Source organism: Strongylocentrotus purpuratus, unplaced genomic scaffold (genome assembly GCF_000002235.5).
Source record: "Strongylocentrotus purpuratus isolate Spur 01 unplaced genomic scaffold, Spur_5.0 spur5_scaffold_6, whole genome shotgun sequence".
In the NCBI taxonomy this organism is placed as follows: domain Eukaryota; kingdom Metazoa; phylum Echinodermata; class Echinoidea; order Camarodonta; family Strongylocentrotidae; genus Strongylocentrotus; species Strongylocentrotus purpuratus.
Genome location: NW_022145612.1, coordinates 46,656,748 through 46,673,315, shown reverse-complemented (window position 1 = coordinate 46,673,315; position 16,568 = coordinate 46,656,748). Strand labels below are relative to the sequence as shown.

The window sequence follows — 16,568 nt, the reverse complement described above, 5'->3', positions numbered from 1 at the left end:
GTGCGAACATGACTATGACGTATTACGTAATTCGAACACATTTTTTGATGGGAAATAAAATTGGGTATTGAAATTTTCTCTTGAGTCGATTTTTCGAAAATAATAGCGATTGTGTTAACAATATTCTAGCATTCAGATAATCCGACAGAAGACATACAACATTTCACCGGGATTTTCCCACTTTCCTTGATGAATCTCCGTAATTGCTATTTACGACCCCCCCCCCCCCCCCGTACTCTTTGAACAGATTAGGCTATCGTGTTTTTAATCTGGAAGATATACCTCGATAATGAAGATCCAAAAGTCACGCTTAACAGAAAGTGTCGAAGTTATCAACATTTCCGAATTCCGATCGGATTAATATGGGGCGCATATTCTTTGTCAGGTCAACGCACAAGGGTTGGATATGATCAGTATATCACTGACACCGCATACAACATCTTGCACAGAATTTCCCGCCATTCATTAAAACATTTCTGGTATAATGTGTGTCTTTTCAACCAGAATGCAATCGACAAGTCATCATATTGGATCGGTGGTTATGCTGGTCTTTCTCTCAGTACGTTGTTTATCACTTCGGTCTCTATATTCGTCATTGCCTACGGAGCCTTGCAAGCCTCAAGGAACCTCCACTATGCTCTACTTGATAACATCATCCACATACCAATGAGGTAAGAATGTCATTCACTACAAGGCCCGTTGCACACCAGGGGGGGGGGGGTGTTTCACAAAGATCCTAAGTTGAACTTAAAAATGATGGAAAGCCGTTAGCATCTTTGAAAATATTTTGTAAAACTTATTTTAAAAGGCATAAAATGCTAATTCAATCATTCATATTTTCTATTATCAAGGAGATTTCATGTTCTTGATGTGGAATTAATGAAAAGTCTTGCTTTTGAATATATTTATTTTAAGGCTACAAATGGCTCTTCATAATTTTTAAGTCGGACTTAAAGTTAATCCCGACGAGCCTCACCGGCTGGCTGAGTCGCCGCTAAATATTTCCACGAATCATGGAATTGGCCACCCTTCCATCTTGCCGCCGGCTGGATCCCCCATGGCTCGATCCATACTATGTCTTCCTGCTTACCAGATTATAGTAATAATGTCTTTTATATACCTAACTTAAGAAATTCAGCCATCTGATTGGTCGAAATTGGAGTAGTAATTTTATCTCTAAAGTATTATATACATTGCGACTGTTGTGAAACAATGTTTCTCTCTGTATTCATGCGAAGGTTCTTCGATACAACGCCCATCGGCAGAATTCTCAACCGTTTCTCAAGTGATACCCAACTTATTGATCAGGTAATTATTTCTTGATTTGTATGTTCCAATATTTGTAATTAGTCACGTACGCCGTTTGTCCCCGTATAGATATTGTCATTCACAAATTAATGAATTCAAGTTGGCAATGATTTTGTATGGAACCCTTAATCGGTGATTCAATAAAATATGAGAGTTTGCTAGAACTGCTTCACACCAAGATTAGGGAATCTGATGATGATGTAGTGGTTAATATTAACGATGTTCGAATTTTGTTCGCTAGGGCTAAAGCTGGTAAAGCTACTGGTCAAGATGGGATTTCAAACAAACTTCTAAAAGCTTGCAGCCAGCAACTTGCTGAGGTTTTTACAGCTATTTTCCAAACATGTTTAGATACTGGTGACATCCCACAATTATGGAAATCTTCTATCATAACTCCTGTTCCTAAAGTAACAAAACCGGTAGAGCTAAATCACTACCGTCCTGTAGCAATTACGTCTAATGTAATGAAGTGCTTTGAGAACATTCTTGCTAAATCTCTGAGACGTCAGACAGGTCTCTTTGACCCTACTCAATATGCCTATCAAACCAATAGGAGTGTTGGAGATGCTGTGTTGGTCTTCTTACATAAGATATACCAACACCTTGAAATCCCAAAGGCTTTTGTCATGTGTTTTTATTGATTTTAGTAGTGCTTTCAACACCACTATCCCACATAAATTGGCTGCCTCTCTATCAAATTTTGATGTCTCCCCTAAATTGGTTAGGATCATCCTTAATTTTCTTGTAAATAGGCCACAGCGTGTTAGGTGTAATGGAGTTTCCTCTCGTGATACTTGTGTAAGTATATGAGCTCCACAGGGTTGTGTGCTTTCTCCCCTCCTTTTCTCTGTTTACACCAGTGGAAGCACTTCTCTCTTCTCTAACTGCTCTGTCGTAAAATACGCTGATGACACAGCTATATGCGGCTTTCTAAAGCATGGGCCTGAGAACTATTTCCAAGAAGTACAGAGTTTTGTAGAATGGTGTGATCAATCAAATCTAATCCTCAATGTACAAAAGACAAAGGAAATAATTTTTGATTTTCGTCGCTCTTCACATTCTCATGAGCCTATTACTATCCATGGACATCCCATTGAACAGGTCCCAGAATACAAATATCTAGGGACAATCATCGACAATAAACTGAATTGGAATCCAAATTCACAAGTTCTCGCAGGAAAGGCTAATCAACGGTTGTATTTCCTAAGGAAATTAAGGGAATTCCGAGTTGACAATACCATCCTGGTACTATTCTACCAAAGTTTGTTACAAAGTATCCTTACTTTCAGTCTCGTGTGCATGTATGGGAACCTGTCAAATGAGAATGTGAAGAAGCTTGATAGAGCTAGGAAAGTCGCTCAGCGAATTACTCACACAGAGTTGCCCACAATTGGTGCTCTGTATGAAAAGAAGGTTCTACTGAAGATTCATAAAATAATGCAAGATTCATCCCATCCTTTACATGAGCTTTTTAAGTTCAACCGTTCAGGTATACGTCTAACAGTGCCTAAAACAATACGATGTAGATTCAGACAATCTTTTGTTCCAAATGCCATACACATTTTCAACAATTCTGTAAAACGATGATTTTCTAATTGAGTGTATGTAATGTGTGGATGGTTTGGGTGCATGCGTGGAGCCAGGTCATAATCTTTTCTCCTTTTCTGTCCTCTCTAACTTTACCTGAAGCATTGCTTTGGGTGTGCACCTAATCATTCTACCACTTTCTTTTCTTCTTATTTATTTCCTTATCTATCTCCTTTCCTCTATCTCTGTTGTATTCATGTACCTGACTTCACGCATGCCTGCACACACACATGCATACATGTAAATTGGTATGTTATGCTCTGATCACAACTCTGGTTTTTTGCATGTCTTGTCATGTAAAGCAGAGTCATTTTCATGATAACCATTTTTCGAACAGCTGATGTCTTTTGCCATGCTTTTTTGATCAATTTTTTAATCAACTTTTTAATCAATGTCAATATTTCAAATGTCAGTATTAAGTGCAATAATGTTAAACCTATAACAGTAAATGTCTTTCAACTCAACAAATATGTATATTTGAGAAGAACTGTCTTTTATGATAGTGTTAAAATGCCTTTCACTCTGTCCATAATGATGCGAAACAGTATCTTTTAAACTTTTAATGGATGAACAACGTATCTTGAGTGCGTGCATGAATGTCAGCTGCTATGTTCTTTCTCCCTCCCTCTTCCCTCCTTTCACTTGAAGCTTTGTTTTAGGTGTGCATTTCTCCCTTATTTACCACTTTTTCTTATTTCTCCCCTCTCTTCTACACCGCATCTCTTTGTATACATGTACCAGACTTCGTGCACGCCCTCTTACATGTTTTTAGTATGTTATGGCCGCTGTCCCATGACACATGTATATGTATATGTAAATGTGAAATGGCTAAGGCTAGGTTCCTTATTGGACACTTTTTTATTCCAACTTTCTACTGCACAGGGTCTATCTCTAGCTTGCAGCTCTGAATTTCGAATTTTCGAATGTTGACGACTCATTTGTCTTTTTTTACCACGGGCAGTCACTGTTCTTGATATCCTGTACTCTACCTCTACCTCTACCTCATCTCTTCCCTCCCAGAGCTCCTCGTTTTCTGTCACCTTCTCTTTTCTCCCTCCTTCTCTTTCTCCCTCACATTTCCTTTCTGTTCTACTCCACTCGACTCCTCTCTCTCTCTCTCTCTCTCTCTCTCTCTCCTCATACCCCTTTTCTGGGAGAGAAGGGGTGAATGTTTCAGAGCACTTTTAAATTCATTTATTCAATGCATTCTGTGCATTATCGAGATCCATTTTTAAATGCCAGTTTTAAAGTTTACATGTCAGCTTTGTTAATGCTATTATTGCTATTACTATTATTGTTATTATTATTATTTTTGTATTTTCTTTGTATCCTCGAATGTATTTATATATTGTTTATGTTGTTTGTATATGTACGGCACTTGCCAGTGGAGGACGAATTTCTGTATTTTTTTAAATCGGACAATAAATTATCTTGAATCTTGAATCTTGAATCTTGAAGAGAATTTATTCAAGATGATGATATCAATATATATTATTCCATCACAATATTTAATATTCCTCTTTGACAAATTAGCGTAAAATGTGTGTGTCTATACGAAGAGTTGCTGTTGATCTGAGTTCAACAAAAGTCTTTAATTCACCACAAATTACATTCTGATAACCCCTAAGAAATATGATTGATTAATCTCTATGAAAGTTACGATTGAATCAAATCAAGCACAACTCTTCAAAAGGCAGGGCCCTGGTCATGTCTTGTTAAGAGTTGGAAAAATTCCACATAGTCCTCCAACCATGCAGTCGCAGACTAACCTTCTAATTCATCCCAAGTACAAAGTCAAGATTGATATTAATCTTAAGTGGCGATCTTCGTGAATGTTTATTCATATACGTATTTATTTTTAACTTATCTATTGATCAGCGTTTAGTACATACACTTCGTCTCCTCATCAACCTCGCAGCCAACGTGGTCAGCTCCCTGATCGTTCAGGTAGTCGTCGTCTGGTACTTCGTCTTCTTCTTCATTCCGATATCCTTCATTTTTATCTTTCTGCTGATGTACTACATAGCAACTTCAAGGTAAAGTCCACCGTTTTAATGTTTATGAGACATTGTGAAGTTGACCGGAACTTGATAGACTACTGTCTGCATTTCATCCGGTACCGTAATACGGGATACATAGTGTTCTAACATAAATAGGCCTAAATATAATGTCTAGAAATTGTGCAGACCATTTCCATATGTTTTATTGGATGCGCTGCTTCGTTTCTAGGAAATTATTGTTCAAAAAATATTTTGCAGGAAAAATCTTATTTTTTTTGTACATAAAATATTAATTCCGTTTTACTGTTTTACTATTTCCTTTTGGTCACTGAGCTTTTTTAATGTGTGAGAATGTTTTTACCGTAAATATTATCATTTGAAATGAGATTTTTCATTCAGCTCGATTCACCTTTTTAATTCTTGTTTGGATTGTCTCACTTAAAGTGATGTATTATTGAAACGCGAAAAATGAATATACCGACTAGCAAACAAGGACTTAACCGTTAGGGAAATAAAACGCACATTTAAAAACGATTGATTGTATATCACGTATTTCAATCGCCTTGTCAGACATTGTTATAAACAATTATAAAAGAATAAACGATATGATTTTATAACTGGATGATTTGTCTTATCCTATAGGGAGTTGCAGCGGGCAGAGAGTGTCTCTCGCTCCCCGGTCTTTGCCCACTTCTCAGAAACCCTAGGCGGTCTGTCCACGATAAGAGCATACAAGGATGAGAAAAGGTTCTTCAAGACAATAATGGAGCGCATCAACGTCAACAATACCGTCTTCCTCTATCTCCTCACATCGATGAGATGGGTCGCTCTCAGACTGGTATGATTTTTAAATAAATATGTGATACTGTTTGTCCCGCCTGGCTCAGTCAGTAGAGCGTCCGCCTCATAACCGGGAGGTCGTGGGTTCGAACCCCGGCCGCGTCATACAAAAAGACGTTAAAAGACGGGAGTTGCTGATACCTTGTTTGGCGTTCAACAATAAGGGATAGAGCAACGTCGATCTGGCGCTGCTCAGTGGCTGCCGGGATCACGATCAACTGGGCAAAAAGAATTTCCATTTTCGGTTTAACTTAATAATAAAATTTGGAGTGGACTTTATTAGATTATTATTATTATTATTATTATTATAGTTGGAGCGAGACATAGATGCCGCGCTGTGTGACAGCCTTCGCTTGGTTCAAGCTTAAGGCTGAAATGTGTGCACCTGTCGTAATTGGACCAAGTTGTACCAATCCTTATGTTATCACTCTCAAGTACAGAATAATGCTCTTTTAATAGGTCCTTCTCTTGATATGTATCCTTCTCTTGACATGTATCCAAGCTCTCCATTTTATCAATTAAAATTATACTGACTATTTAAATGGGTTAGGCCTATGCTTCGTATCAAGTTGGTTTCAGCTGTTTTACTTCCCTGTAAATAGGGGTAATTGGTTGATATTTACTTACAATAAATTAATAGTCTCGTAAGTCCATTGATTAATAGCCTTCTTGTAACTTTGAATTTTGATTTGAATATTTACAGGCATCGAGGAACTCCAAATTTCCCAAAACGTTTATTTGTCCAATTTCATTGATTAAATTCATTGCAATGTCAATTTGACACTTCTTATTTTTGTCTCATTAAATGAACCTTGCATTTTAGTATCCAACATCCAACATCACATTCGTCCATCTGCAGATTAGTGCAAATTTTATTTGAGAAATATATTATTTACTTTTTGCAGGATTATCTTGGTGATTTCGTGGTATTTTCAGCGAGTTTGTGCGTCTTGCTCGGAGCTGCCTATTTGGGTATTGACGCTAGTCTTGTCGGTCTGGCTATTACATATTCATTAGAGGTAAGACTCGACTCATAGCCTGCCATAAGGCTGCATGCACGCTATCGTTATAGTGCTTTGTACACGCGAGAGAGCTATCGCTTGAGTGCCATGTGCGTGCAATGCAGCATTCGTAATAGCAGTTATTGTTCATGCTCATTGGACTGTGCTGTGTATTTTGCACCCGCTATTCATAGAACCATCGCGTTAATCAAATTATCCCCAAAACAACCTGGCACGGGGGGATTTGGGGCTTGGCACAATGGGAATTAGCTCTATGGCATGATAAGAGTAAAGAGTTTTGATTACCGAAAGGATCAGAATTGTTATGAAATTTAAGGATGCATGTAAAATTATATTTTTTCTATATATATATATTCTTCATATTTCATTTCAAATTTTCACGATTGTTTGCTGTGTAAATTGATTGCATGATTTTAACCTTTCCCTCTTCATAACTGAAAGGAAGAAGGGAAAAAGTATGAGGGCACAAATCCACCATTATGATCTTAAGCGTATTTTACCTTTCACCTAAATAACGTTTCTAATTCAGTGCGATTTGTACAGGAAATTACGTTTGCCATCATGTGATTAGAGATTTTTTTTTTTAATGTTTACATTTGTTGAGTGATCTTTAACAAAGCAATTTTAGCACGTTAAGCAATAAACTTTCCGTTTCTCCCCCCCCCCCCCCTCTCTCTCTCTCTCTCTCTAATCTCATAGGTTTCACTGTATATGAACTTTGTAGTTCGTCAGTGCTCAGATCTGGAGCTGCAGATGAACGCAGTAGAACGTCTTCGTTTCTACGCGGAGGTACCAACTGAAGATTATGATGGTAGGTAGTCCTTCCGGTCATATGATATACAAATAGAGGTATAAGGTATTATCTTGCCAAAGCTATAATAGTTACCAATTATTTTTGTAGTAAAAGTGTTATTAGTAATTTTAAATGTGAAGATACCAAGAAGAGGGGGACGACAAAAGGTCACGACGCAATGATAATTTCAATTTTTAATGAAATATGGTCATGGGAACGCCCGAAGTTTAGTATTGATGAGGTCAATGACTTAGCATCTCTTTCTTAGTGTACTTACACTCCCTTCTCAAACATTTTATTACATTAAAATGATGCTTCTGTTTGGTGAAATCAATATTTCATAATTATGAGAATTATCATACTGTAATACTTGTGTGGCTTATCCGTCAATTGACAAAAGGGGCACAATCCTCACCAGGCGGAGAAGGGATGTGGGCGGATGGGTGAGGGGTCACGGAGGAGGAATTTATCGTGAAGCTCTGTGTGGCCTATACCTACTCAACGTTGTATTACAACCTTCAAACGAACTTAAAAATGCAGTTGCCTTAAAGCCCATCTGCACTAGTTTGGCCAGGGTTTAGACCTCCCTGCAAGGTCATTGACCGGTGGTTATCTCATCAAATCAGCTCTCAATTAACACAAGAAACTGAGGATCATGGGGGACCAACAGGCACCGATTAGGCATTGTTTGCTATATAGAGGGCGCAAGTAGATATAAGTAGTGCAGTGGGGCTTTAAATACAATGATCAGCAAGTAATATCAAAGCTTAGAAAACTTCTTTTTTTTTTAAAACATATATTTTTAAAGAGTTTGATTTATTTGTATGACGGCAGTATTCATAACAAAACAAAAATATCAACATTTCAAACTCTTTTGACATCTTTGGACAGGTCTTGAGCCCCCTCCTGATTGGCCGGCTCGTGGTGAGATTCAATTTGATGATATCAGTGTGAGATATTCACCCGACCTAGATCCAGTATTACGTGAAGTGTCACTCAACGTATGCTCTCAGGAAAAGGTTAGGAATGATATAATGCTTGTCTTTCCTTCCTAGCATGCAATTATGATTTTGTCCCTCAGTTTAAAAAAAATTAGATATGTTTTGGCCTATATAACCAACTTAAGATTCAATTCATTATGATTTGTTATTCGACATTTTCCTCAATTTATTTAGAATGCTAAATTTACTCTGGGATTGAATATTTACCCTTGCATTTTTAAAAGGAAATTAGTCAAATTAAATCGCTGTACATATTATGGCCTGATATGATATGTCGTTGAGGTTTTAGTTTTAAATGGAATCCCATTTTTACCTGTTTTATTTCTGATGGATGAGACTGTAATGAAAGCAAGTATTGTACCCTGTGGTATTTTGTTTGGAAAGGCTTGTAAAATAAGTTTTAATTGCTTTTTATGTAGTTGTTGAAATCTTGGTTCATCTTTAAAGCATTTGTAATGTCATCACTCTCTCTCTTCTCTTATACTTCACAGTCGAATTATCATATATAATCGTCATTTTCCTTATTTCTTCTATTTCAGATTGGCATCTGCGGCCGAACAGGGAGCGGCAAATCGTCACTGACACTAGCTCTGTTCCGTATGATAGATACATTCAAGGGTAGAATTTTAATTGACGGTATTGATATTGCTGCAGTTCCGCTCCGTACGCTCCGTCAACGACTCTCCATCATCCCCCAAGATGCCATCCTCTTCACGGGAACCATCAGGTATATTCATGATGATGATAGTGGTAGTGGTGATAGTGGTGGAGATGGTGGCTGTGGTGATGATGACGATGGTAATGGTGATTGTGGCGGTGGTGGTAGTAGTGGTGGTGGTAAATGATGATAATGATGGCGATTGTGGTGATGGTAGTGGTAGTGTTGGTGTTGGTGGTGGTGGTGATGACGATGATAATGATGATAATGATGATGATGGTAATGGTGGTTGTTGTTGTGGTGGTGGTGGTGATGTTAATGATGTTAATTGTAATGGTGAAGTTAAAGATAAACTTTAGTACTGGTAATGCGATTGCATTGTGAAAGAAAAGGTGTGGAAAGGATCAGAATCAGTTGATCATGTAGCATGTAAGTATTGGTGTGCATTGCAAGGTTCTGGAGTCATCAAAATCATAATAAATTTGACCGAGGTAAAGTAACAAGCACTGTACACAGAAAGCTATATATGGGACAACACACATGGTGTCGGGGCTAGTACTACTTTGATTTCCCTGTCTTTCTATGCTCATTACCCAGTCAGTATACATTTTCTTCCAAAATTGTTTGGCACATGTCATTTATTTGTAATCTTGAACATTCAGTGTAAGTTTCGTTTGATTCTGTGAGAATTAATTTTCTTTTTTTTTACCAGAACTGGAGTTTACATTTAAGGGTAGTGGTTGTGGTGATGATGATAATGATGATGGTGATGTGAGTGATGGTGGTTGTGGTGCTGATGATGGTGATGATGATGATGATGGTGATTATGATTATGGCGATGATGATGATGATGATGACGGTGATGATGATGATGGTGGTGGTGATGATGATGGTGATGATAATGATATATTTCTTTGTCTTTTAGGTACAACCTGGACCCGATTGGTACAAAAACGGACAAGGAATTATGGGAAGCGCTCGATGTAGCTCAGCTGAGGGAAGTCGTTTCCAATATTGATGCAGGATTGGGTAACTTTTTTTTAAACAATTATTTTGAATGATTCACTACTGCACTTATTATCTCGTTTCAACTCAAGTCAATTTAAATTACCCATTATTCAGGTCATATAGGATTCGCAATTTTTCGAAAAGTCATTGTCTTCGTATTCTTGTGAAGCAATAATTGCAGGGCTCTTGCAATGTCTGCGAAATTTGGCGACAACATTCTGTATGGCGTAATTCCTACTACAGAGTACCTTTGATAATTTCGTAATTTCCTTTTTTGTTTTATATAAAGTATCACATCGTATTTTCTCTTTTACCAATCTACTTAAAAATAAGAACAAATCTTGATTATGCTATTGTCCTAGTTATTGACTGTTCTGCACAATCATTCTATTCCTCTAAATACCTTGATGTAATTTGATTCCCACCTTCGTTGATCAGATTATGAAGTGACCGAAGGAGGAGAAAACTTCAGTGTTGGTCAGCGTCAGCTCTTCTGCCTCGCCAGAGCTTTTCTCAGACATTCAAAGATTATTGTCATGGATGAGGCGACCGCTTCCATCGACCAAGAAACGGTATTTTTTTATTCATTTGATTCATGGAACATGAGATTTACTTGATTTATACAGTACAATTAAGTTACATGAATCAAGAGAGGTACAAGTCATGAAGCATGAAGGACACGAAGTAAAATCAGAGCAGGGGAAAACATAGAAAATGGTTGTACCTATAAGTTCAATCTTCTATCCAGACTCGGAATAAAAGGGTCATAATAACAAGCTCGTCGCTAGGCCTTCGATGATGATAGTAATACTAATAATAGACCACATTTATAACGCGCCTAATACATTGTTTCTAGGCGCAGTGGTGCTGTTGTTCCAGCAGCCATTAAGTGAAGCAATGTCCTTATACAAGAAATAAAGCCGGGACTACAGCACCACAAGTACACAATATTATTCAGTACACAATTACAGTATGTTACGCTATGTTACGTTACAAAATCAAAATGATGAAGGGAGGAGGTCTGACCAAATCTGTGGAAGGGAGTGGGGGAGGGTAGGGGTAGAGTGTAATGAGTGATTTTCTGGCCAAAATAATATTCATTGCAGATCAGACAAGCTAGCGATATGAGAATTCATGCATATGTCATAAATATTATCGCTTTAATGTTAACAGGATTTTATTCTGCAAGACGTAGTGGCTGAAATCTTCCAGGACAGGACAGTTCTAACCATTGCAGTAAGTGACAAAACTGGCGTGGGTCTGTCAAACTGTACTTGTCTTGAAATGAAATTTAAGACATCTGCATTTGTGAAGAAAATCGTCTTTCACTCCATGTGTGTAGCCTCAAATTATTCACCCGCATACATGAAACCTAATTTGATATTTTTTTTAAATAGAAATTATGTCACGCATATTTTGTGCATTTAAAAAATGACATGAAATAAAACCTCAAGGAACTCTGTAGGTCAGGGCCCGTCTTACAAAGTTACGATTGATGCAAATCAATCGAAAGTCCTCCAATCAATGCAAGTTTGCAGTCTCCCATCTCTTTTTGTACATAGTTGCGATTGATATCAACTCTTTGTTAAGACGGGGGCCCAGGTCTCAATTGAATATTGTAATATAGAGATATACTTCTGACGTTGTTCTATTTACTGAAATCTCATCCATTTAATTATTACCTAGTAATATTCTATTCACGCCCACACCAGACCGAAAACAATAAAAGCAATTACCAAAAATCTCCAAGATCAGTATCGATCGGTTTGGAGGCGTTTTACCGTGTGAATGATCATGTACAATACCCAGGTCAGTCCATCGCGAGATCGACTCCGGATCGAATCCAGGCCAACAGACCTAATTTAATTTGTATAATATCTCACATGTCACAGAGAGTCAGTTAACCTGTATGACTTGGGATAAACAAGCAGCAATTTAATGTAATTATACTATTTGCAAATCTTTCCAATATCCTTGTCCTTCTTCAGCATCGTGTGGCGACGATATTGAACTCAGATGCGATCTTGACGCTGAGTGACGGTCGTGTGGCAGAATTCGATACACCAGACGATCTCCTACAGCGAGATGACAGCATTTTCGCTTCGCTCGTGAAAGCGGGAAAGTAATTTAAGGGAAGTTGAACTTGTAGGCTTGCAATATTTCACATAGTTCATCCTTTCTTTAAAGTATGAATTACTGTGTGAATTTGATTATACGCCTTAAAGGAAAAATAACAACATATTCTTAAAGAAAGCAGAGAAAGCAGAGAAAGCAGAGAAAGCAGAGAAGGAGATTGATAAAAATTTGACCTAAATCGGACAAATATTAAAGATACTATGTCCCTTTTGCAGCCAAGCAGGATTTATGAATAAGTCACGTATGTCCTATCTGTGAAATTTAAACGTTAGCAGTGTCCTAATATTCAAATTATGCAAGGAAACCCGTTTTCTTGCTAGACTTCACTGTCAGACAATATTGTCAGTATTGAGTGAGTGACTGGCTCTTTTCTTCTTTGGTAACTAACATACATAAAATGAGCTGTAAATGATTTGTCTACATCAATAACCTACTTCTTGTAATGGCCAAAATTAAACTGATTGAATCTTTGCGCAGCATAAAACGTACGACCATGCGGTACAATGGTCTGAAAATCAAGATTATTACTTATTGGCTCTATAGCTCCTAAGTCGATTTGGCAACTAATTGTCGTTATTGTCCCTCTATAAATTTTCAAGCCCCCCCCCCCTTTTTTTAAGGGGAGTTCTAAAATAGTATTATCTTTCAAATGCCATTGGAATTTAACCTTTTCATTTTTTTGGCCTGCAAATGGGACACAGAGTTATGAATTTTCGAAAGTTTTCATCACTACACAATGTGTAAATTTCAAATTGACGGAAAACATTTTATTCATTCAACCACATACCAGGCGCGGATCCAGGAACCCATTTCTACCGGCCCGGCTATGGCAACCCCTTTGTGTAAAAACTAGATAAACTCTGTTTTTCTCAGATAAACTCTGTTTTTCTCAGATAAACTCAGTTTATCAACAGATAAACACAGTTTATCAGAAAAACTCAGTTTATCAGTTGATAAACTCAGTTTATCAAGAAAAACTCAGTTTATCAATGATAAACTCAGTTTATCAACAGATAAACAGAGTTTATCAGATAAACAGAGTTTATCAGTTGATAAACTCAGTTTATCAGAAAAACTCAGTTTATCAGTTGATAAACTCAGTTTATCATTGATAAACACAGTTTTTCTGATAAACTGAGTTTATCTAGTTTTTACACAAAGGGGTTGCCATAGCCGGGCCGGTAGAAATGGGTTCGTGGATCCGCGCCTGCCACATACACTGACTTTAATCACTTTTCCCAAAAAGGTATAACTTGTTCTAGGATCTTTTTGTCCATTTGAAGGACCTATGACCCCTATGACATGCTTTTCAAAATATGTTTGGAGTACTTCACCGAAGTAGAAAAACTTGAAATTAATGTATATCACTTCCAAATGGGAGAGTTAGTCCCTAAAACTTCTCAGCCGATTGATTCATTTACAAATATTAGGTTCCTATATAGTGATTTCAACTTTTCAAAATCCGTCATTATTTTGTTCGATTTAATGCAATCTTTGAAAAGATCTGATTTTATACGTTTTCATCCAAGATTTCAAATGATTTCTTGTAAATCACGTAACATGGTGTCAGCAACCGGTTATTTGTTTCCAACAATCTTACTTAGAACTACACTATTCAGTATTCACTTTCTTGTACTTTAACACCTTTACTGTATGAATGACTGCATTTATCGGATGGCACATTATTTCGAACCGATTTCACAATAATCGACAAATAATTGACAAATATTTTTATATGAATTATTTAAAGGTTAAGAAGATCGGCTTAATTAAAGTTCTTTGAAGTTTACTTATGGTGCATTGACGTACATTTATATTTCCAAGATGTGTATATTAATCCTTAGTTACGTCATGTAATCTGTACTTCAAGTAGTGCATTAAAGGTGAGAATAAATATATTTTCAGAATTAATTTTTTTCTTCTTCTGAAATGCAAGTTGGTGAAATATATGTTTATATACTTGTGGATAAGAGATAGTTGTTGAAATTAATTATAAAGTTTTTCCTAATTATGTTGTTCTCCATTTTTTTACAGAACGAGTTATCGGTTTACTTGTGGTATATTCCTTTGTTTAAATTTGGTTTTAGTATTTCTTTTTCTATGTATGCCTATAAACAATGGAAGTATAGTGTAACATTTGAATGTGATTTTGATGGAGGCCCCGACTAGAGTACCGATACAAATAGTACTATATTTTAAAAATGTATTAAGTATGAAGAATGAAATTAAAGACGATGTATAAATTTGACAAAACCATTTAATTATCCAACTGTTCATTATGAGGGAACCTGCGATGTTTCCTTCTCCTTAGATCTATTGAAAGAAAAAAAAAACTTAAAAATTTAGAAGGGGATAAACAAAGACGATGATCTTTGGAGGCCTTAAAAAAGATTTATTTATGTTATGCATAATGCCCAATTGTCTTCAAGGGGTGTTTCATCAAGCCTTACAATTGATCTTCAAATTAATCTAAATCGATTTTAGCTTAAAATTGATTTGATGAAACAACTCACAAGCAATATAAACTTTAAGATAAAACTGAATTTGGTTAAAACTTGATTTTTAAAATCAAAATCAATTTTAGTTGATGAAACAACCCCAGGGGTTATTTGGGGTTACTTGGCACGAAACTGAACATATTTAGTGGAGGCTTATTCACGAATCGTCACTTTTTCACATCATTTCACATCATTGTTTGTAGATTTTATGTACTTTGCTGCAATTCATCTATTATTTCTGTATCAACCGAAACACAAAAAGAGGCATTAGTATATTTTATATTTAGTTTTTCTATGCTATTCTTAATAATTTATGTACGCATATATTTTTATATGAAGATAGGAGAACAGTACTGTAGCAATTGTTAATCGCACTGTCATGTGACGCTTCCAAGGTGCTTCCTGAGATGTTGTATGTGGTTGACATTATGCAATGGCATAGAGTTGGGGGGGGGGGGGGACACATAGTATACTGGATGGGTAAAATAAAAAATTTAAAGGCCATCAGACAGGATGGTGTAGCCGGGAGGAAATCGTCTTTTCGAGTTACTTTCTTACCTTCGCCCCTTTCTCTCTCTCTCTCTCTCTCTTCCCTCTCTCTCTGCAGGGAAGCTATAGTTGCGCCACAATAACGGTTTTGAAATACATGTGTATCAGTATGCAAGATATGGGAGGGACCTAAAGTCCTGATCGAAAATAACTATTTATTGGCCCTCGTTTTCTACCAGAATCACTAAAGGCTTCATGTACAATGATGGATCTAGGATTGATTTTTGGAGAGGGGGCAAGTAGAACAAAAGAAAGGGGTCTCACAATTAAGGAGTCCCATTTCAGTCCAAAATATGTGTACACTTTTTTTCCTTTCTTAAGTTGTGCTAAATTGGGTTTAGGTTTGGGAGGGGGCGTCGTGTGCCCCTACCTCTGGATCCGCCATTGAAACATTTCCAGCCTTAAGGTATGTCGCTGTAAGAAGAAAAAATTCTTCATTTTACATGTTTACAAGAAGAGTAAAACGCTTTTAGTCCATGACGTTGGAATTCAAAGGGTAATACTTTTGAGTTATTTTCACGTCACCAGGCACAATGTAATGCTTTTTTTTTTATTTGTTTAAAACGAATTTAGTATAATATTGCGTTTATCTTGATCGGGGCCTTATTTTTAAGCACAATATGTTTTTTAGAGGTATTGGCCTATTATGTACACGAATTTTGTATTTATGTTTTGTAATTTTTTTACGATGACAAATTAATTGAATAGAAAAAAAATGAATTGAATTTATTGATCACTTTTAGTACTAATCTTTGCAGCATTTATGTATATATCTGTCAAATGATTTTTATATTTCATGATTATCTATGTAATTAATATAATTCACTTTGGTTATACGGATGAAATGATTAATATTGTGCGTTTCTGTCTTACTAATGTAATCAAATAAACAGCTCTAAATTCTCTTCTTGTCAAGAAATTATGTTTATGAGTCTATGAAGCATAATACGCTACCAGTGTGTTGCTTTTAATTTCATTTCAAATTTTATTCCCTGGTCTTTTAGGTATAAGACATATAACGAATAAATAAAAGAAACGCTTTTCTCGAAACTCCAATCAAGTAGTAAAGTATTAACATCTTGAAGAAATGACCACAAACAAGATATACTTGCGCCCTAAAACAAAACGTAATGTGTCGTTTTAATTTCCTGAATTCGGAATCCGATGT

General features: G+C 36.5%; 1 protein-coding gene across 2 annotated transcripts in view; it reads left to right on the top strand.

Moving 5' to 3' along the window:
- Positions 1-12,531, top strand: part of LOC105445458 (ATP-binding cassette sub-family C member 9-like) — a 39,633-nt gene extending 27,102 nt beyond the window's left edge. For both annotated transcript variants that reach the window (XM_030972987.1, XM_030972988.1), the window contains 12 exons: positions 505-671; positions 1,239-1,308; positions 4,774-4,931; positions 5,538-5,733; positions 6,641-6,754; positions 7,457-7,568; positions 8,442-8,569; positions 9,091-9,278; positions 10,135-10,238; positions 10,656-10,789; positions 11,391-11,453; positions 12,206-12,531. In XM_030972987.1, coding sequence (XP_030828847.1) covers positions 505-671; positions 1,239-1,308; positions 4,774-4,931; positions 5,538-5,733; positions 6,641-6,754; positions 7,457-7,568; positions 8,442-8,569; positions 9,091-9,278; positions 10,135-10,238; positions 10,656-10,789; positions 11,391-11,453; positions 12,206-12,343 — 1,572 coding nt within the window. In that variant the 3' untranslated portion in view covers positions 12,344-12,531. The remainder of the gene's footprint in view (positions 1-504; positions 672-1,238; positions 1,309-4,773; positions 4,932-5,537; positions 5,734-6,640; positions 6,755-7,456; positions 7,569-8,441; positions 8,570-9,090; positions 9,279-10,134; positions 10,239-10,655; positions 10,790-11,390; positions 11,454-12,205) is intronic.
- Positions 12,532-16,568: the final 4,037 nt, after the last annotated feature.